Source organism: Rhopilema esculentum, chromosome 14 (assembly GCF_057945365.1).
Source record: "Rhopilema esculentum isolate cy_ngs chromosome 14, ASM5794536v1, whole genome shotgun sequence".
NCBI lineage: Eukaryota > Metazoa > Cnidaria > Scyphozoa > Rhizostomeae > Rhizostomatidae > Rhopilema > Rhopilema esculentum.
In genome coordinates, this window is record NC_142828.1 from 7,027,600 (window position 1) to 7,049,835 (window position 22,236).

General features: G+C 36.9%; 1 protein-coding gene across 2 annotated transcripts; it reads right to left on the reverse strand.

The window, feature by feature from the left end:
* Positions 1–38: 38 nt before the first annotated feature.
* LOC135695848 (uncharacterized) lies at positions 39–22,184 on the reverse strand. Of its 2 annotated transcripts, none has more exons than XM_065215032.2 (12): positions 20,692–22,184; positions 19,157–19,227; positions 18,150–18,482; positions 17,313–17,381; positions 15,107–16,579; positions 11,868–11,960; positions 9,896–10,258; positions 7,803–7,853; positions 7,221–7,349; positions 5,403–5,642; positions 4,476–4,772; positions 39–4,093 (listed from the first exon to the last, which is right to left on the reverse strand). In XM_065215032.2, exons 2-12 carry the CDS (start codon positions 19,224–19,226, stop codon positions 3,420–3,422), a joined length of 3,792 nt encoding a protein of 1,263 aa, XP_065071104.1. In that variant the 5' UTR covers position 19,227; positions 20,692–22,184; the 3' UTR covers positions 39–3,419. The 2 variants fall into 2 exon arrangements, with proteins under 2 accessions (XP_065071104.1, XP_065071103.1); XM_065215031.2 differs by having other exon boundaries at positions 17,313–17,441.
* Between the last annotated feature and the right edge of the window lie 52 nt (positions 22,185–22,236).

Consider the following 22,236-nt stretch of genomic DNA (forward strand, 5'->3'; position numbering starts at 1 on the left):
TTAGCTTTTGCCCTCTTTGACCCTGATTGGATCATAATGGGAGTGCCCCCCCCCCGAGTGTACTTGGGTTTTCAATCAAGTATATTTTTCAATGCAGGGTTACACGGCAGCTGGCTTTTATAACATTTTTACAGGAAGAGCCAGTCTTCTTGAAGATTCTTTTTTCCTTGTTAGAAACTTCTGTGTCTAAGTGTTAGAAACTCTAGCGTGTTTACTGGCTGGAATATGCATCGATGCTGTTTGAAACAGTTCCTGCTTCTCGGCGTTGCTTAGCACTCAAACTAAATTCTCAGCAGTATTTTTAAGAATAATTGTCTTTCGTCCGTTGCTAGGTATATCAATTCTTCAGAAATATATGCTATCGGGCTTCACAGGTGCAACTAATGCCAACTGTTTGCTTTGAAAGTGAACGAAAAATCCAAAAGCGCTGAGTTACTCAGGGCCTGAGCTGATAAAGCTCCTTTCTTGATGGAAATTCATAGCTACTGCTTTCTCACAGCATGTAGTACAGCTATCCACCACTGGTACTCCTGCAGTTTCTGACGATGTGTGTAGTAATCTAACTTAATCCTAGTAACATCATTTTCCAAGAAACAACAAAAGTTTTCTATCGCTTTCCAGGGTATTCTTCGTGTAGGTTTCTGGGCTTATAAAAATCAACTTGCATGATATGAGTGAAAATCATGAAGTCTTCTCAAAGACAAAGTCTAGAAAAGTCCTTAACCTTCCTCCGGTCAAATTCTTCCTTGTCAAAACCTTCCTCCAATTTTTCACGCAATCATCGTGGATAGGGCGTGGCTAGGGAGTGGCTAGGGCATAAGGGCTGACAAAGACAATAATTATCGCCTACGATAAAACTTTGCGTGAATAACAATCAAAACATTACTGCTCAAGAATAATATTTAAATGTCGAATAATAAAATCGATAAAAATATGCTATAATATAAATTGAAAAATTTCAAAACCATGGAACGCGAACAGTATTCTCTTTTCAGATGTAATTTCTGGCGGCAAAAGGGCCTGGCCTTAAAAAATTTGTTAGGCCACACCCCCCCCCCCCACTATTTCAAAACCTAGTGGCTCGCGCCACCAATCGACTCTGTAAAGTGCAAAATAAAGGTGTCTTAATTGTTTTTTGAAATTATTTTTTACCAAAATCTTCCTCAAAATTTCGATTGTTTCTCAAATCTTCCTTCGTTCGATGACCGTGCGACCGTTTTTTTTGGACTCTGCCCAACAACCTTTCTTTTCATAGATCTGATCTTTGTTTAATCAATTGTCGAGAGTCGCACCCTAATTCGTCCAGCACCTAGGTCAGTCTCACTGTCAAAATATATACATTTTCAGTGTTAAATCATATAAATTTCAATATAATAATAATAATAATAATAATAGAAATATTTATACAGGGTAAAACCTTTTCAGTGCCAGAGGCACTGTTATCAATAAGGGCCCTATTCTAAATAAAAGTATTTACATGGTTAAAAATGAAAAGTAATTACAAGCTAAAAATGAAAAGGTTAAAAATGAAAGTAATAAAGGGTAAAAAATCTCTGAATAAAAAATCTAAATAAAATATCTGCTTATACTAAAATGCCCTACGAAAAACACGTAAAAAAACTCCATAGGAAGAAAAACTTTTGACAACTGTCCATCACAAACATTTTCATCAATAAATTTTAGCGAAAATTACTGTTATTTTATATCGGTCTGTTATTGAGTGCTCGATGTCATGACAGAGCTGCGCACGCGTTGATGTATGCTACTCCCAGTTTCACGTTCAATGCGATCATCTGTTATCTATTCAATTTCCTATATCTATTCACTATGCAATTCACCCACCAAGCACATAGCTTAATGCCAATCCGTTTAAGAAAGGTTACCTAGTAAAAGTTTCTGTGTAAAGACTACGAAGATATGACTGATTGACACAATGTAAGTAGTTTGTGTTTCTTCCTCTTTTCTTAAAAATTACATCGGCTACTAACATGAAAACTATAAACATTAATATTAGATCCCTTTTATACATACTTGGTCGTTCAAGTTATACTGCATTACAAAGCATTACAAAGACATCAATATCAGAATATTTATCAGATATTGATTTAAATGTTAGCATAGTAAATATATAAATACAATATTTTATATTACTATTGATCAAGTAGAAATCATTTTGTGACCCATAACCATAAAGTGTGACGTGACGTCATACAAAATGTATTTCAAGAATTTTGACCACTAACTATGAAAAATTAGTTAAATATGTCAAATTCCTGGTGAGATATAGCCAATGTAAGACTTTAAATTTTCTAACAGTTTACTGTTATTTTTGCTCTGTTCATAAAGTTATGAATAGAGAACAAAATACAGAGGTTTGACGGGGAAAAAGCCTGTTCTTATATGGAGAGATCTTAGCCAATTCCTAACACATTCAACTAATTTTGCATTTGTGTGACGTCACTACTTAAGAACAATTTTGACGCATGCCCAAATCACTGCATAAAAATGTGCACTACTGTTAGATAAATGCGGTGTTTTTGACAATTAAAGATTAAGAACACTTTAATCGATCTCCTGTAGTCAAATGAATAACAAAATACAAATTGCCTTTTTCCGAAACCGATTTTGGATTCCAAATGGAATATTCTAAAAGCATGAGTCTTTGCCGGTAATGGCCTCTGGTGAAAAAATGCACTACGTTGTTGGGAAGATCCAACATAAATATCACCTCGAAATAACTCTATCGATACAAATTTTGTTCATAAAGAAACTTTCATGAAAATAAACTGCTTTTGGATCGTTATAGCCAAGTGGATAACGACAAATTTGTTCAAATAACCATCGTCCGGGATAGCAGATCATTGCCAGTTTAAAAAAAGTTCTTTGGAGTGAACATGGCAGGCCCGTAGCCAAGGGGTGGCATGGGATGGTAATGCCACCCCTGGAGCAAGAGAATTGTTTATTTGGATCTCTTATTTTCCATATATTACCTATATATTAAGTTTATTTGGGCCTCTCAAGATGGTGCCTGGCGCTCAAAAAAAATTTCGCTGCTAAACAAAACTTATAAAAGGAATTGCTGAAACGTCTGCCTGCAACAAGTCTGGGGATTTGCCACCCCTACTCCACAGGCTACGGGCTTGGAACATGGTTAAGAGTAGACCAACGTACTTAACCATAGTCTCCATCTGTCTACTCAATCCACAACATCTCTCGAAACTGGAAGAATGGATTTCTGCTGGATGCACAAAATTTCCCAAAAAAGTCCAGATTCTAATTTCTCCAAGAATTCGCTTGGCCGCTTCTTCCTACCGCGCTAAGTTACTTGGTTGTGGAAGTGGCTGCGATTAGCGGAGATCAACGTCCACTACTTGCACTTCTCTTAATCGACAATTACTCTGAAAGTGAGCCGTCTATTTCTAGTCCATTTCTCCCAATAAATTTGGATCGCTAGAGCGTTTATTCATTGATTTCGATAATCTCGAAACTTTGTCCCTCTTTGTTAGCGGAACGTGTACGATAAACCTTACAAGTTTTGGATGATCGGCGCAATAGTTACGAATGTAAGTTGCTTCTGATTCGTCGATAGCCCAGTTGTACATTATGAATTCGTCCATATATCCATTAAATGACTTATCGCCAAGCTTAGCCTCCGTTTCCCAGTCCCTTGGTAGCAATTTTCTTTGCTTTTTATCTACAGTTTCTTTAAACTTAGAGACACCATTGACGAAGATGGAAACATCACCAGATTCTTTGTCATATGTTGCAATAATGTGGCTCCATAGAGTCTCTGGGATCACAACAGACTTAGTTTCATAATCAAATATTGTTTCTCCGTTGTCAGTGCCAATGGACCAACGAACTTTCCCGTCAATCACCCTAAGGCGATACCCACTGCCGTCAAGTGGTCCTTGTGTTATGAACAAGTCGTGAATTCCCTTCGTAGAATTCATACTCACCCAAAGAGCAAGAGACACAGACCTTGTGGGTATGTGACTCAAAGAGATTCTCTCTATCTTCAGCGTTGGGTTGAGACCATGAGTTAAATCGAGGCAGGATCCGCAGCGTTCGCAGTCGTCTTTTTGTACAGCACCTAAACCAAGTTTAGAGTTTTATTTGACTGCACCCTCATATCTCGTTTTTTTAGTTGACTAGATCGAATAGATGTGAGTTTGTGCAAATGTTATTTGCTCACATGTTTTGAGCATTTGAGCAAGAAAATATTTTGAAATATCAGCTGACTTTAGAAAAAAACGAAAATAAATTAAAAGTATTTTTTTTGTTTAAATTTTAACTTTTTTGCTTACATCACCATTGATAGAAATATCGAATTCTTTGGGACAAAAATTTGTCTGAAAAAGTTTAATTTTATGGATCACGTTCAGTGCCCACAACTTTGAATTCAACGAAAGGGGGTAGTTAAAAATGATCCTTACTCCAGTTTTATGAAATATCAAAACATGAAATTGGCTGACCTTCAATTGGAATGGCATCATTTTGCAGTCCACTTTGGTCCAAAATCAAAGAATTATTTCCCTTCTGAAAGCCATAATGAATCACCATTCTGTTGAACGTGCATTTATCGTAGAGTGCTCTGACTTCAGCCGGTTTTATCGCGCGATTAAATATGTATAGCTCGTCAACGTAATGCATACTGTCATCGCCAAAACTCCGACCAATCCCATTTACCAGCCAGTCTTGCACAAGCTTCTGCCCTTTTTTCTGCTTCGTCTCTTTTATCAGTTGCCCATTTATATAAATGCTTGAAAGCCCTAAAATTACGCACAAGGACACAAAGGAGACATTTACACAAAAGCTTGTGCTTTTTGCTGAATCATCTCTTTAAAAATTGTTTGCTAGAGTAAGGATTGCAAGACCCAACGGTACTTGAGAATACAGGAATGAGTGCTAAAGATGTTTTTTTCTTTATCTTTTCTCTTTAATCAACTGACCATAACAATAACTACTAATGGCAGAGACTAAAGGTTTGGCTTTGTGAATCGAAGTTTTCAAATAAACATCTTTAGATGATCTTTAATTTTTCATTAAGAATGTATTTTAATCCCCTAAAACAATATTAGGCATCACTTCTTGAAGTCCAGTACTTAAAAAATATATTTTAGTTCTGAATTGGAGACAAAAAAGAAACTAAGTTGATTCGGCACGATGCATTTGGGTAGATATTTTTTTTTCAAAATGAGAGCTTCCAACAAAGGATTCGTAATTAATTTGTTCACACCTAGCATCTGATTCCAGATTTCACGACGGGAGAGCTTTGCTTATCGCGCAAATTAACCACAAGCCATTGTTAATAGATTTGCATGAGAGCAAGACGTTGCGGCTCTATTCATACCCTGAAAATTTTGCCACCCAAATTATGGAATTCTGAAGCATTCACTTACCAGTAGTTGAATCATACGATCCTACAACGTGCGTCCAAATTTTTGAAGGGATGATCGCATCTTTCGTGCTCGTGTAGAATGTTGTACCTTTGTCACCACTGGCAAACCAATTCACTGTTCCACCTTTGTGCACTTTCACCCACATCGCAAGGGTCACTGCATCAACTGGCTTCTTATGAAAGGTTCTACCTTCCCAAGTTATGTCACCATCGTTGATTTCCGCTCCCATTCCACACGTTCCTGTAAGCAGTATAAAGCTAGCAATAGATGTCAGCCAGATAAGAGCATTGGCAACTCTAGCAGCTAAATAACTAAATAATCAAATCTCCTAAAAAGGACATGTTCCTTTCCTAAGTAACTAAAGCCCAACTTGTCTGTTGGTATAGCTCTTTTCACTGGGCTGTAAATTATAGATTTTAAAGTGAAAAATAACAAATAATAGAATTCAGGTCAAACTAATAGTTTAAATATACTATGTTAATATTAAACGTTAGTAATATTTCGAATAGCGCATTAAAATACATAGCGTTTGAAATAGCAATTTTAATGTGACAATTAAAAGATACAGTCAAACTTAAAAAAGGACGAACTCATATTGCCCGGATATTTCATGGCTCGGTCCTTAATACGTGGTCCCAGTCTACTTGATGCAAATGTTAATCATTCTCATTGCATTAGTTGGGCTGTATAAGTCTGATACTTGCGTCAAGTCAGACTTATTTCGAAGTATTTGATGAAATTAGTACCCATCAAAATTTTTTGAAAAAAATCTATCACATTGTAACATATTTTTATCTCAATGGCTTTCTTTCTTCAGAAACACATCTTTGACTATTTTTCAGATACAATGCCTGTAATATTGATAAGACTAACGTCGTTCACATGATTGTATATCTAATCACCTGAAAAGCATAAAGAGTTTTTACTCCTTAGTCCTAAATGTCAAATTTTGGTTTTTCCTCTGTGTTGCATCATTTTGGTTTTTCATAAATGTAAGTTGGACTTCACATAAGTCGGACTATTCTGCCTGGTCCGACGAGGTCAGACTTCTTTGAGTTTAGCTGTATTGTGAACAAAGTTTGGTCTTATGGATGCAGCTTTGAACCTCTTGGTCGAGATCTACTATCATATATCAAATATATAATACGCATGAAAAAATGCTAGATTATCGAGAAAGAACAGAGCAAACATCAAACTAAACGCATTTTTATACCAAACCCTTTAAAAGAAACCGACCCCCAAGATGGTCAAAAAACTAAGAATTCATTGTAGTGATCATCGTCAACCACAAGAAATTCGTCTTTTAAAGTTTGGGTGGAAACCATTCTTTTAGACAATAAGGAAATCTATAGAAAGATAAGTCACTTGCGACTGACTAGGTTTACGTTATGACATGTTTATGTGCTTTGTGAAGTAACATAGGGTAATCAAATATGACGTCATCTAAAGCCTATTTTTAGAATTTCCTGGCTTTGACCATATAATCTGCAAGAACAGCAGAAGGTAATTTTCAATTTGCAAAGATCAGCTGGGTATGTTTAAAATTGGGCGAGATATGATCAATGAAAGATTTCAAATTACAGTGATCTGATGGGGAGGAAAGAGCCTGTGCTGATAAAGCCAACACATTCAACTGATTATACACGGTCATATTACACGAGTTGTATGGTAAAAATTTAAAAATTCTAAAAATAAATTTTTGTGACGTCATCACTTCGGAGCTCTGTATAAGAAAACATTAAGACAAAATATTTTAAAACAAGAAACAAATTTCTAGTTCAATCTCTTACAAATGTGAGTAATTTGCATTATGTTTACCTAATTTTCGCCCAGAAATCTTGGCTCCTTTCAGAAGAACTGCGTCATTTTTATTCCCAGACTTGTCTTCAACAACACTGTTGTTATTGGCACTCTCGAAATCAAGATACATCGAAGGCCCATGTGGCTCTGTGTAAAAAGAAAATATTTAAAAGCTTTGATATATATAGCCAGGTATCTTAGTAGCAATTTGATGCCTTGAAGGGTTTAGATAAAAAATGGTTCCCCAAACAAAAAATCGTGATTCTTGCTATGTTTGCAGTAAAATTTGATCGCTAAATACAAGATAAACATTTTAAAACAAATCAGTCTAACCACAACTGCAAAACAGGATGATTAGACAATTTCAAGCTGAATTGCAAATCGCCTAAGAGTGGGTTGCAAATAACGGAAAATGACATTGGTACGGGTTAAATAAAAAGAAACAGTCTAATAGTTGTGGATTTTTCTAGATAAATGATTGACTATTTTCCACCAAACATTGAAATTACGTCGAACTGTTTGAATAGTTCAATAAATAGAGACGTAAGAACAAAATGCACCAAATTTTGCTTGGTTAACAAAAAGGGCGTAACAACAAACCTTTGGAGTCAAACGAAACATCCTTTTTCAATTCAAGCAACTGCTGAATCCCTAAAATTGATTAAAAGTGTGTCAAAACGTAACTCCGAAAGCAAAAAACGCAAATTGAATTCCATTTTTCTTTTTTTTTGATGCAGTGCAAAATAAGTCAAAGAAAATGACAAGTCGGTAGGAGATGTTAATTGATCACTTGTAAAAACCAATAGCCAAATACGCGTATCTGAGACTTTTTCTATCTAAAAACCACCTTGCTGTTTGAGGCCCCTCAATGTGAAATTAAACCCTAGAGTCACTCCAAAATCATTGAGATATTCAGTAACCGCTTAAGATATGAGTTTGAAATTTTGTTGGTAGCTTGTACCATCTATTTCACCCATGTTTTGTATGTAATTTTTGTTAATTTCAAGCGCGGCAAAAAAATAGAAAGAGGTTTTGAATTTAAACACCTTAGATGTTCTTATTTGTTAAAAATGGAGCTTGAAAGACGTGATCTGAAACACAAAAGAAGTGCCTAGCTCAGCATCTACAGGCATTTGGAGAAATACGCCTTCAAGGGCAACAGTTTTTCGATGGTTTGCCAAATTTCAGAGAGGGAGGGAGAGCCTTAAAGATGAGACCCACCCAGGGAAGCCCCCAACTGCTGTTGTGCCAGAAACAGTTGCCGCTGTGGAGAAGATGCTAAGGCAAGATGGCCGGATGACGTTTTATATGATGCAGGATAACGTAAAGATTGGATCAGCAGCATTGAACACAATTTTGCATGAAAACCTGCAAGTTCAGAAAGTGGCTGCCCGCTGGATGCCACATTGCTTGTGAAATGAGCAAAAAAGCAGCGCGTCAATTGGTGCCAGTTTATGCTGCAAAAATTTAACGGAGGGAAGTCGAAACGGGTTTATGACATTGTGACAGGCGATGAAAGTTGGATTTACCAGTTTGACCCGGCGACAAAGGGCCAATCCTCAATTTGGATCTTTCCAGGTGAAAACCCGCCGCAAAAATTTCGGCGATCCAGAAGCGTCGGCAAAAAGATGGTTGCGTCATTTATCTCAAAGACGGGTCATGTCGCACCCATTCAAGTTGAAGACCGTCGTACAGTGAACGCGGATTGGTATGTTAACCACTGCATACCACAGGTTCTAAAAGTTTGGCGAAATAGACGTTCAGAGACCGGCTTGAAAGGTCTACTTTGGCACGATGACAACGCTTCCGCTCACACAGCTGCTTTGACCATCGACTCTCTGTCCGAAAAGTCAATTCAGTTGATGACCCACCCGCCATACTCACATTATTTGGCATCTTGTGACTTCTTATTCCAACGGTGAAAGAAAAAAATCTGAGCATGCGCAGCTAAGTGCTGCTGTCAAGTGGCCGAGCGCACAAAAAAGTTGAGACCCTATCAACTTTCTGGCGCTCACAGCGGACGCAAAATCGAGACCACTTGATTTGAACTACGCATGCACAGAAATGGGCGCTACGCCCGCACGTACAGAAGATGTCGAATGGAAATAGGCTTTTACGCCTTCAACGGGGCAGTTTCTGACCTGGCCGTAGAACAATGGGCCCACTGTTTTGATATATGGTTTTATCGTAGGAGACTGAGCGTAGAAGCCAGTGGAGAGTATTTTGAGAAACTGTGAAAATTTGAGCATGCCACTTGCGGTTTCTGAGTATCTCAATAATTTTGGAGTGACCTAACATTGTGAATCGCTAGCAAATACGTCCTTTTCGAGCCAACAAAAATAGTGGCAGCGCAACTGACTTTTGTGTCATGACATCGTTTGATGGAATAGCAAACGCAAACATTCGTATATTCCATGAATGGAATATTCCGTGATGCGAAACAATATGACTTTTAAAAAGCTCTATAAGGTGAATGCATGCACTCTTCTAAATGTTCTCTATATTCACATATCTATCACAAAAAGATACTTCTGTGTAGGCGAACACGTCTTTGGACACTGACATATAGCAGATAAAACGAGATCGACACGATCCTGCAGAAGAAACACAATGCTCAGCAAAAGTTTAGGTATTATAGAAAGTTAGCATACAGAAAACCAGCACAAGTAATGCAGAAATTTTGGCACACTTACTCGATTTGGTTTTGGTTAGGCAGGTATCGCAGGTTTTTGCGCATGCACCATTCATGAAAGTAGCAACGAACGGGCAGATCCCTGCATCTTTAAACCTGGTGCATCCTGGAATGGTGTCACTGCACTGCGCATGTGCCACGTTGCTTTTAAGTGTATTGATTTTATCCAGAGATGTTGCTGCAACATCAGGTTTTGGCTTGCCCGTGGCATTTGCAAGCGTTTGGTTATTTTCTTTTGCCAGCAATGCATTACTGAGTTCTCGAGAAATGGCTTGCGATTGGTCAGTGGTAATATTTCCAGCAACAACTGCACTTTTGAGCACTTCCTTTATGGCAATTTTCATGCTGTCAACATCTGAAGACACTAAACGGAAAAGGCTACATTTTAGAAACATTGGTATGCATAGATCCTGGCAGACTTCCAAACACAAGATAAATGCGTGCACATTGTGCAGACACTTTACATATAGGAGCATAAAACCGGGATCCATAAGCTTGATAAAGTAAAAACAAAGCGTAAGATGTATAGGCAATAGCAAGAATTGGTAAGAAATTGTCCGAGTTTGTACCTAGAATGTTTCTTCACCAAAATTCAACGCCAATCATTATAGTAATTGCAGCTCTTTGGGTAATAAGAGAGACCAATAAAGGTATTGGCCAATAAAAATAATTGTAAAAGACAATTTTTCCATAAGCTTTACATTTAGTCTCTTTAAATAGATTGCAAAGACAAAAGTTGTGTATTTTGCTAGAAGTTATTCACCTACAATCCTTGCCAAAAATAACTGGAACACCTTCCCACTGCAGCATGCAAATAAACAAAGCAAGTCTAAAACTACCTCACCAAAATATCACTGCCGCTTCAAAAATTTCGACCCCCTCCCCCCGTACAATGTTGATTTATTTTCTCAATACTTTCATACAGCTTTCAGTGAAAAATTTTTTACCCTCAGGATCAAAACATCCCAATTGAACAACATTGTAATGGGGGGTAGGGGGGGATTTTTCAAAAAAAGCTTCAGCTTTGCGCAAGTGTTGTACATACATCGCTGGGGATGTATCTAACATGCGTGTCTCTGTCTGGTATAGTCTCCTTTTCAAACACATTAGCAATGTCGTGTAATCAGCCGTTGTTACAGTTTAATCTGACGTCATAACGTCCCATTATAAAAATAAAATGTAGGCTGGATCAGTAACAGTCATTAAAATGATGCAGCAGAGTGCAGTTTTTATCGGAGACTGCAGTTTTCTGACGATGCTCGATTGAAATGGATTGACATTTTTTGATTTCTTAGATTTTGGCGATTCATGAGTACAGGTGAGTCAATTTTTGAATTAATAGAGAAAACAGCGTAGGAAATAGAAATTCAACAAATAGCCAGTTGCTTCTTATATTTCTATGATATTCGAGTTATTGTCGAAACAGAATCGTTCATTACTTAATGGTTCAGTATAATTTAACTGGTAGACAGAGAGTTTATTGAAATGTCATCAGTCCCAAACTGTTCCAAAAGAAAGCTTTCATTTGTGTGGCCGTTCGATGAAAACTATTACGACGCACACCAGTATGGAACGACGAAAGTTCTTTGTCAAATCCTATTCTAGTATTTTTACGCTACCACTGTGAGATTGACGAAACGCTTTATTCAATAAATCGAAAACAATACTGTACTTTTAATTGCTGAGTTGGAAGTATCATTTGAAATTTGGAAATGAAACTACGATATTTCATTGTTCTAACTTGCGAGTTTGATGAAAAGGAAAAACTTTGATTTTTAATGGCTATGGTAAAAAAATATGCAGCAATTAAATAAAGAGAGCTAGATAAAATGATAAACTAGTTAATTACTAACATAAATCACAATCAATTTGTTTTCAAGTAGTTCAAGTAGAAAAACAATAGTAGGCTTGTTCTCTAGCCATGCTGCCAGGCAATATTATAAATTAAAACGCGAATCACGTAAAACTGTTACCTGTTTCACGTAGATATCCAATAGTGTCATTTTTAGGCCTGCCTTGCACATTGACTCGCTGTATGGTATTATGATTGCCATTGGGAACAAGTTCTACAAAATGTGATATTTGCAACTGGTATTAGAAATGCAAGTTCCTAAAATACAATGTTTATCAAAAAACATAAACTTATTAAAACTTAAAAGCTACATCAAAATATAAAATAGAATGCATTTCTCGCAATTTATAGAATAACTTTATCATTGTACCTTACTAGCCAGATAATCTTGAATTAATTTTATTTTATGTAGTTATGATATGATTTATAAATTACTGAGTGATTATAAGTTATTTTTTAAGATGCAATATAGATCTATTTATCTCAAAATACATTCATTACAGTAGCGCAAAAATAGTTATTTATTTTAGACAGTAGTACTATTTTTTTGAATGAAAGAAAAAACATAAAATGCTGCTCTGCTTTGCTAGAAATCTAAGTTGCACTTTGCCATAAAATCTGGACAATTAGCCAAATGACTTGGGCAAAGGCAAATCGAGGAGATCAGAATTTTTATCGACGAGCCTGGCTAATCTTCATAGGACAAGTTGGCTTTTTTGATAACTATGTGATAAGCATCAGTTGTTCAGTATATTTGCCGTTTAGACAAAAATATATCTAGATGATAGACCTGTTTACAAAAATTGTCTATACTTGTTTTCCGAATCACTCGTGCATTGACGAGAGAAATTTTGAAGCAGACGATTTTAAAGTAATTATGGGTTATTTACAGCAACAATATGATGTTTGGGGAATTTAATCCAAAATCTTATGACAGTGCAGACAGAATGACGCGTGCATATGACTCGATTCTCCGCTAGCCCCTAACATCGTGCTTCCTTCCTGACCAGGCCTGAGAAAAATGGTTAACAAAGGGTAGAATTGCTGTTGTGTTTACTAAAAAAAGTGAGGATACCCATAGATGTTGCAGCGGGCAAAAAGTGCCTGATAAATTTCCGATGATAGTGTTTTTGTAGGACCACATAGTAGAATTCAGTTTTTCTGTCAACTATGATTCTGACTACATGTCTTGTCTAATAAAGTCGGTCTCGTACAATATTTGTCAGGGACAAAGTTCCTTAAAAAATGAATTTGCATTTCATTTGAAACTGAATTCAGAACATTTGATAGAATTTGAAATTCATTAGGAGTTACAGAGGTTATCACATTAAATCGAGGTTAATTGATAATCCCGATGGAAAGATATTATTGCAAATTCCAACTAAAATACAGTTATAAAGTTCTTTAATGTGTTACATGGTTACATGGTTAGCTTTTGTAACTGGCTAGTTTGTTGTTACAAGAAAAGTCTATTACATCAATAGAATCAAACAGAGAGAAAAACACAGGGTTAGTCAAAACATAGTCCCTGCAGAAGAACATGCAATATTTTTGTATATGGGCATGCTTGAGGACTTCCAAATCAAGGTAGATTCTTTTGTTACATTTGCAGGAAGTCAATCAAATATCTTATTGAAGTACTTTGTTTAATGAGATGGATGGAAGTTTGGCCAGATAAACTGACTTTGCACTTCAAATGCAATATTGCATATTTTTCTTGTCTTTAGTTACAAAACAGTTTAAGATTTGTATCGAAATCTTTAGTTAGCTCTTATTAGTTTAATTATAAATTTACAATTCGATGTCTTGTTAGTATAGTTTACTGTGCTTTAGGTAGGACAAGGTTCTGCGAAAGCCCGAAAACGTGCCGGTCACACGTTCAACGGCAATGAGGAGCGCCAGTGTAGAGGTTAACAGGCCACACTCAAACCCAACCCTGTTTTGTTTATGTTATAATTCTCTTTGTTCATCAGAACTCAAAGGTATTGTCTAGAGGAAGGTTAAACCTTTTCTTTACTCTGGGTTCTGAGACGTCAACCCAGACGCAACCGATATTCTTCTTTAAAGAGTTAATTGCAGTTTACTATTAATCGTTATTGATAAAATTGGGATTTTTAATTGTTTCGATTTACATTGGTGGCCAAGTTTGAGGGTGGTCACACCGAATTACGTCAACGCAAGTTAGTCAACGTGACGTAATAAGTCAAAATTTGTTGACTATCTCGATAAACAGTCAAACTACACGCAGAGACACTGGCGCAAGGGGGTCTATATCAGTCATCATTTTCATCTTCATAAAGCCAAATCTTTCTCTTCAATATGCAGAATTAGCCTCCCTTGAACCTTAAGACCAGTGTCCCTCGAAAGCAGTTTTAATTTTTCAGAGTGATCGTCTATTTGATTTACAGTGACCAATGACGTAAGCATTAATTGCTTATATTTATAAAAACTTTATAACTGAGATATTAGTGAATGAGTTGCGGAGCATAGTTTTTAAAAAGTTAGTAAAAAATTCTTAAAATTCAGACTAGTCATTTTTCATAACGTGCAACAGATATCGAAGTTTCAAGAAGGTAGCACAATGCATGTAAACCATTTCTAATTTCGAAAAATTTGGTTCTGATTTACAGTTTTGTTTCCACTCCGCATCCATTACGTATTCACTGTCAGATCTATGTAAAGGCTTTCTAGTATGCACTGCCTACCAAAAGTCTGAAGATATTACGATTAATTGTTGAACTTTATTTGTGAAAATGGGAAAGGCCCGATGTCTGTATTGTCAAAGACAATGATTTGACTAGTGTCAAGGACCCTTTGGCTAACATTATTAAAGAATAAGATTTTAGAATTTAAATTGTTTTGACAAATGGTTGATTCTTTCAACTTTTTCAAAATTAAAATATTAGAAAATTGATATCAGACAGAATATTTTGTGGAAGTGATGATCTTCCATAATTTATCACCAAAAGACCTTCAAAGATGACAATACTCAACGTTGCTTACCACTCAAAATTATATAACCAAACCACCGCAGAGGAGTATGGGAGAAATCCTAGCCCCAGACCTCTAAATCAGTAATTCTTCTATTCTAATACGCTGCGAAACATTATTGAGCAGCGAGAAACGAGCATGAGCTCAGACAGCACGTCGTACAATGCTTGGCCTAGATAACCTGAAATAGATCTGCAGTTCAAGATGACGGGGGCAAGGCCTTTGAGAAAATGGGAACAACTGAATAGGTTGATGAGAATGAATCTAAAAACATTTATCTAGAGAAATAGATGGTTCTTTGACAAGGGGGATTGTGTTGAGATAAAAAGGGGGGTTTCAATTAATGACTTACACGACCATTTGAATTACCTTCGAAATCTGTTGACTTTGCTGGTTCATGTTTTGCTACCTCATCGTCACTTGAAGAACTAACTGTCAGCATACCAGGCTCTTTTGGTGTAGCCTTGGTGTCAGCAGCTTGTCGCATTGAGGGCTGACTGTCGCTATTGTCCTCATTCATTGGTGAAGACATGGGCATAGGAAAAGCACTGCCAAACATAGGTAGAGGTACAGGACCCCACATAGACTGCCTACTTGCCATCATATTCTGGAAACCGTTACCGGCCATAGGTGCAAATGGGAGCATAATGGGCACGGGTTGAAATGGTGGGCCATTTTGAGAAGGCTGTTGAATAAAAGACCTATAGTTGCCATTGGCTATAACTGGGGGACTCAAAGACGCCCCAGAAACTGTCTGATATGGAACATTTGGATAGAACGAACTGACAATGCTAGGATAGTTTGCAACAGCCTTGTCTGCACTTGTAAGATGTGGCAACCTTGGCATAGAATAATGCCTAGATAGTTCATGCTGCACAGCCTGTGCAACTCTGTTCATTTGCATAGGCACAAACACCCTGCCCATGCTATTTTGAGATTGCAGGACCTGCTCGTTTTCACGGTTGTTTGGCAGCAAGGAATCAGCTTCTTGGGCCATCGGCGTATAAGTTCCGCTGTCCATCATGTTCCAAACATTTGGGTTCTCGTGCAAAAGCTCTGGCGAAGAGCTGATTTGTATGCTGTTATGCTGCCTTTCATCATGGCCTAAACTGCCTGCAGCATTTTCCTGTTCAGGATGTGTCAAATATTCCTGGATGTTCCTAGCTTCAGTCAAGTACTTTTCGTCAATCTCAGACTGGCCAATGCCCAGTGAATCGAGGAGCGAAGGGTCACTTCTCTTGTTTTGGTTATTGTAGTTGGAGCCTCGGCGATCTTGGTTGAAATAATTCGACACAAAACGATCATCGACTGTCTGTGCATCGCTCTCAATGGACCTTTCATAATTTCGATCCGGAAGCCCCAAGCTGTATTCATCTGCGGAGGTGAAGCGAGAAGGTGCACCGACTGGCTCCCATGAGGAGCTTCTCTCGTACAGCTCTTGCAAACGCAGTGGATTTGGCGCGGGACTTCGCGTAAACGAATCGATGCCGGAACGAGATTCCTCTTCAACAGGATCGTAATTCGTAGCTTCAAACCTTGATGCCATGCCTACCGGTTGAGAGCTAGGTATAGTTGACATTTCTTCGTCCATCACTTCTGATTCATCGAATGGCTGTCGGTTCGTACCAGGATAGTTATAGCGATATCGGCTGGGCATGTAAGGCATACCAAAAATACCATTACGCTTCACGCCCTTCTTATCCTTTTTAGATCGACGCTCTCTAAAGAACGACTTTGATCTCTTTTTCTTCACTGTTTGTTCCTCATCTTCATCGTCATCATCAAACTCTCGTTTGAATCGGTTGATTGTCTGTTGGACTTGACCATTGTTTGCTTCAGAAGCTGCAGAGAGACAAATTAAGAGTTTATAATTCGTATGCATCTTGCCAAATTATGAATCATTCTAATTCTAACTAGCAAATAATTAAAAAAGAGGTTAAAATTTACAACTAAAATAATTTATCATGGTTTCAAAACGCATTATCCTCAGTTTGACATAGTGGTTGGGCCAGAAACTCTACCTCGGAGGGGCCTGACCTCCAACAAGAAAGGCAAAATATCTTACTCGTCCAAGGCTTTAAAATGTGAATAGGTTTCTAACATTTTAAGGTCTTGAAATTTCGGAATATAGAGCTGCTGTTAGTTTGTAAAAGCTCATCTTGTAAAGCCCATAAATGGCTCATCCTGTAACCTAACCTAAAATAGCGCCAGATTTACCTTAGATTCACATTTTGGGTTAATTAAAGATTTAAGGAACAAATATATTGTTCATAGTGTATACCAAGTAATGTGGAAGGCATTATTTTTTATATTGGCAAATCAAGACTTTTTATTCATTCATTCTGAACAAATATGTGAGCATTCAGGTTAACGAAAAGTATGTTTACAGAAGGGAGAGGGGGGGGGGGGGGTGAAAAGTATTCAACTATTTTTTCCTTAAAAACGGTCAGCTTACAGCACTTAATACTTAAAAAAATGTTTGACAATGAAAAAGTTTGTCTTTAAATTGTGCCTATAAATGGTACTATGAAATAACATCTTTAAATTCTATATTTAAATTGCTGTGCAGACCAACCTATGCTCCGCTTGTATCCACCGGGTCCTTTTAGCCGCATATCTTGAGGTCCATTGCCATTTGGATGCTCTGGAAGGGATTTTAAAGGTCCAACAAGTATTTCTTGGGAGTGATTAGACCGCGTAAACTCTATGGCAAAAAATTGAAAGGGAAAGCTGTACTTGCATAGCTTCATGCATTCGTTAGTTGGTGATAAGCAGTGTTTCTATCAAGAGATAGAGACCCTTTTACAAACAGTACAAAATAGGGGATGACCAAATGAATGTCGAAAATTTCACCCGGGTTCGAAAGGAAAGAGGAACCAAGAACTGTCGGACATTTTACAACCAGTTGCGAAATGAGAGGTACAAGCTAAACCGGGGGATGGTGTGTGGAAGAGCTCATGATTTAACTGCCAGATTTTTCTTTGCTTTTTATTATGCTTACAACTTGTTTTAAAGTGCTGTCAACGGTGTTAAGAGGGTATGTGGGGTACAAGCTACACCGGGGGATGGTGTGTGGAAGAGCTTATGATTTCACTGCCAGATTTTTCTTTGCTTTTTATTATGCTTACAACTTGCTTTAAAGTGCTGTCAACGGTGTTGAGAAGGTATCGACTTCAATCTTTGTCTGCTCTGTATGCCCAAGGGAAAAAGAGGTACCTTGCACATGTCAAAGTATATGATCGTTTAGTGATTCATTTCTCACTTCAAAGCATAACCAGTATTGCATTGATCTAATCAAATCTTGATTTCAATTACAAACTCTCCAACATCATACGATATCTCACGCTCGATGTTAAGGTCTGCCGCTCTCAACCTAAAGCGATTGAACGAAGTTTCATAGTAAAGATCATACCCTCGAAGTCGTCTTGATCACTTGCTGGTGCAGAGTTGTCGCTCTCAGAGACAGTCGCTTGCTTCGTATCAGTGCCATAATCAGAATTAGGTTGTTGGTCTACTCGCCACACCGCCTCGGGTTGATAAGTGGCAATCGCAGGATTGTATATGTTGATAGCTTTGTGAAGAAGTGTTGCCTGTGCAGCGGCATCTTTGGTTGCATTGTGCGACTCGTTTAGCGTTCCATTGTTAGTCGAGTTAGATTTTTCGTTGTTTGAAGGATGCTTGGCGCTTGCTAGCATATCAGCCTGCACAAGGGCCAAAGGGATTGCTTGCCGGTATCGTTTTGGTACTACAGGGTAACAAAGAAGGAATTGTTAATTTCATTCTTCTATGTACAATGCCTGCCAAAAGTACTTGGAACACCCAGCAGCTTACACTGAATTTGATATCTCTCATTCCTTTCATGAAAAAAAATTGCTACTTCCGCCCCCTTCCTCCTAAAACATTGTTGATGATTTAGAGAAGTATCATAAAAGAAGCGCAAAAGAAAGTGCTTCCCAAAATCCTAGTCCGTTTGATAGTAAACCAACATTGTTCCGTGGGGGAGAGGAGGATGATTGGTTTTGACCTAGGAAATTAATGTCAGTGTTCCAAGACTTTTGGCAGGCATTGTATATACAGTAAACAATCTCATCCATAGACCATTAACTATTAGTCCGGTTGAGTAATATTGGAGCTTGAAGATTGTCGAAAGAAGACAAAGAAGCATAATGTCTTAACATCAACTATTCGATGTTGAACGACTTAAATAGAGACTTCAACGATCCTGAATTGAAGCATTTTTAAAAAAACGATGTTGTTGGAGGGAGAATAAAACTATGGTTCTCAATACTGATAAATTCCAAAACTGATTCTTGTGTTTGATTCAAACTGGTATCATCTTCACAAAACATAAACAATGGCTGTAGCAAATGTGTGATGGTAGAAGGTATGCAAAATCTTATAGACAAGCTTAATACTCACTGTCATTGCTATTAGCTGTCAAACTTAAAGTTATTAGAGCCAACGAAAATGCAGCGAGGAATCTCAGCATCCTAGTGAAATGAAAATAAGCAATTAAAAACTAGGGAAGAACTTATTAGAATTACGTGTGTATCTTTGTAGCTATTTGTAATGCAGATAATTTAATTGACAAATATCACTCGTTGCTTACAACATCTATAATTCTATCTATCGTTTAAATTTTCAAAGATGAATTCAAAGACGACAATTTGGTACAACTCCTCTGAGTTTAACCGTTATGGTTCTGATATCAAATTGCATACGCCCAGGATTTGAACGGGGGAGTTGGTTGAAAAGTATGTCTTTATATGCTACCTCTCCTTTTTTGAAGTCCATAAATATTATGTCAGTAAAATAATTTCTCTTTGCTAACGAAAAGTACTACACAATTCAAATGCTTCTTAATCTTACACGTAACGATAACTCAAAATTAGCTCCCTACTTGGAATAATATAACAACAACAGGAAATCAGGACAAGACCATTTTAAAAAAATTCCCTTTTCTTTATATGCATTTTCCAGACCAAATTGTATTTTTTTCAGGAAAAAACATGACAAAGGTCTGAATTTAGAATTGTTCAACTTAACATATCCATAATATTCTAATGGCCTATTTAAATCAAATCTTGCTGATAATTATTTATGAATCATACTTAGAGTTCATAAACTGTATCAGATATTGTAGCATTGCACTTAAATTCACTAATCGAAATGACTTTTACTTTTTCTTTAATGAAGACCTACATTGCACCTAAGATGTATTAAAAACAAATGTATTCAGTGTTAGCAAAAAGGTCATCTCCGCTAAAAGCCATTGATCAATTGAATATCGGGTGAGAATATAACAATTTCATAAGGACAGCACCGTGGGGATAAATACAGTTGAAAATGTAGCCGTTCTCAAGAAAAAGATGAAAGAAACTAAGCATAGAGAACACGTTAAATTGAAATAGTCTCATTTCACAGACGTTTGGCGAAGCTGTCGAATTTATCGCCGTATATGCAATTTATTATTGTAAACTCTTGTCTTATTATCGTAAAGTCTTTTGTGGTGCATAACGAAGCATAGAATGGGAAAAATTCCACTACATAGAAAGAGGTAGTCATTGCATTAAACTAATTTGGGTAACTTATCTATAAGACCATTTATCTATAAGATAGCATAGGTGGCCTACTTATCAAAATAAATGATTGTTTAAGATCACGACTGTTTTGAAGCAAGGAACTACACTGCATCGGCTACATTTCCGTGTCTTTGTCTATTACGAAATTACTCGACGGCTTTTAATGATACCTTTATATTAAATTTGTTAAAGATAAATCAAAGTCAAATCAAAGGTAATATAAAAGACGAGTTTCATGCATACAGGAATTGAACTTAAGGGCAACGATTAATACAAAACCACCCGCCAAATTAACCATAATATTTTTTCCGATTTTTATACTCACAAAAAACGAGTTAGAAGAAAGGTAATGCAATAAATAGAAACTCTTACCTTTTAATCTTTAAGTACTCGTTCCAAGGAATGGCATTTTACTTGAAAAAATCACAAAATTCAGGATAAAAACACGGGCGGAGAGCGAGTAATTGGTGGTAATGATGCCAGAAATCCCAGGTCAGGGTTTCTTGCACGCATGACCTCCCATTCTTGAGACGAAACAATCCGGCCACTAGTAGGTTTAGATGTACAGTCTTCGCTTGTAGGTTATCTTGAAAGAGCTTTTATTTAAAATTAGCATACGAGCCGTCACTTTATGCTAATAAAATCATCTTCCGCGGCAGAATGTTATATGTGGTACTGTCTCAACGTCGTAGGCTCAATGATGCATTACAACATATTTCCAGTTTAATATCACAGTTGAATGGTCTGGTGGAGATGATTATAATCATGGTGATTGTTATGGCTGATAATTGATGTTGATGTTGATAAGTGGTGATGTTGATAGATGCTTAAGAAGATGATTGAAGACGATCACGATGGTTGTTGATTATGGTTGATAAAGATAATTGATGTTGATGTTGATAAGTGGTGATGTTGATAGATGCTTACGAAGATGATTGAAGACGATCACGATGATTGTTGATTATGGTTGATAAAGATAATTGATGTTAATGTTGATAAGTGGCGATGTTGATAAATGCTTACGAAGATGATTGAAGACGATCACGATGATTCTTGATTATGGTTGATTAAGATAATTGATGTTAATGTTGATAAGTGGCGATGTTGATAAATGCTTACGAAGATGATTGAAGACGATCACGATGATTCTTGATTATGGTTGATTAAGATAATTGATGTTGATGTTGATAAGTGGTGATGTTGATAGATGCTTACGAAGATGATTGAAGACGATCACGATGATTGTTGATTATGGTTGATGGAGATAATTGATATTGATATTAATAAGTGGTGATGTTGATAGATGCTTACGAAGATGATTGAAGACGATCACGATGATTGTTGATTATGGTTGATGGAGATAATTGATGTTGATGTGATAAGGGGTGATGTTGATGGATTTTTAAAAAAATGATTGGAGATGATCATGATTGTTGATTATGATAATAATGCTCGATCATTATGACTTTTAATAATGTGTGAAGATGATCATAATGATTATTGATATTGATTGAAGATGATCATAATGATTTATAATGATGATCATGACGTGGAAGACGATGATGACAACGGAAGAGGATCTCGAATAACAAACACCCAATAATGCAACTCTGTTGTAGATGAATAAAACAAGTCCGCGCAAACATAACAAGAACCGTGGCTTGTTTACAAATAACTTAGTCGCAGGGTTCTTTATCATAGATTTTTATCAACTGCCTTTCCAGCAAAAGTACCTTCATACAACAAGACAAAGGCAAGTGAAGGACAGTAATAATTTCTTTGAAAAAATTCACCAGAAATTTTGGTAACATTGATTTTTTTCAGTTTACATTTCCTCTCTCTTTCTACCTGACATTCATCTTCTACTTTCTTCTGTCTGATCTTCTCCATCTTTCTTCTGTCTTTCTTTCCTTCGTT

Bases quoted from the DNA above. Each gene is read 5' to 3' on its own strand.
- LOC135695848 (XM_065215031.2), bottom strand. From the start codon at position 19,226: ATGCTGAGATTCCTCGCTGCATTTTCGTTGGCTCTAATAACTTTAAGT. The intron at 11,961-15,106 runs GTAATTCAAATG...CACATTTTGTAG, and splicing joins AAAGTCAACAGATTTCGAAG to AACTTGTTCCCAATGGCAAT. The intron at 7,350-7,802 runs GTTTGTTGTTAC...CTTTTTACACAG, and splicing joins TGTTTCGTTTGACTCCAAAG to AGCCACATGGGCCTTCGATG.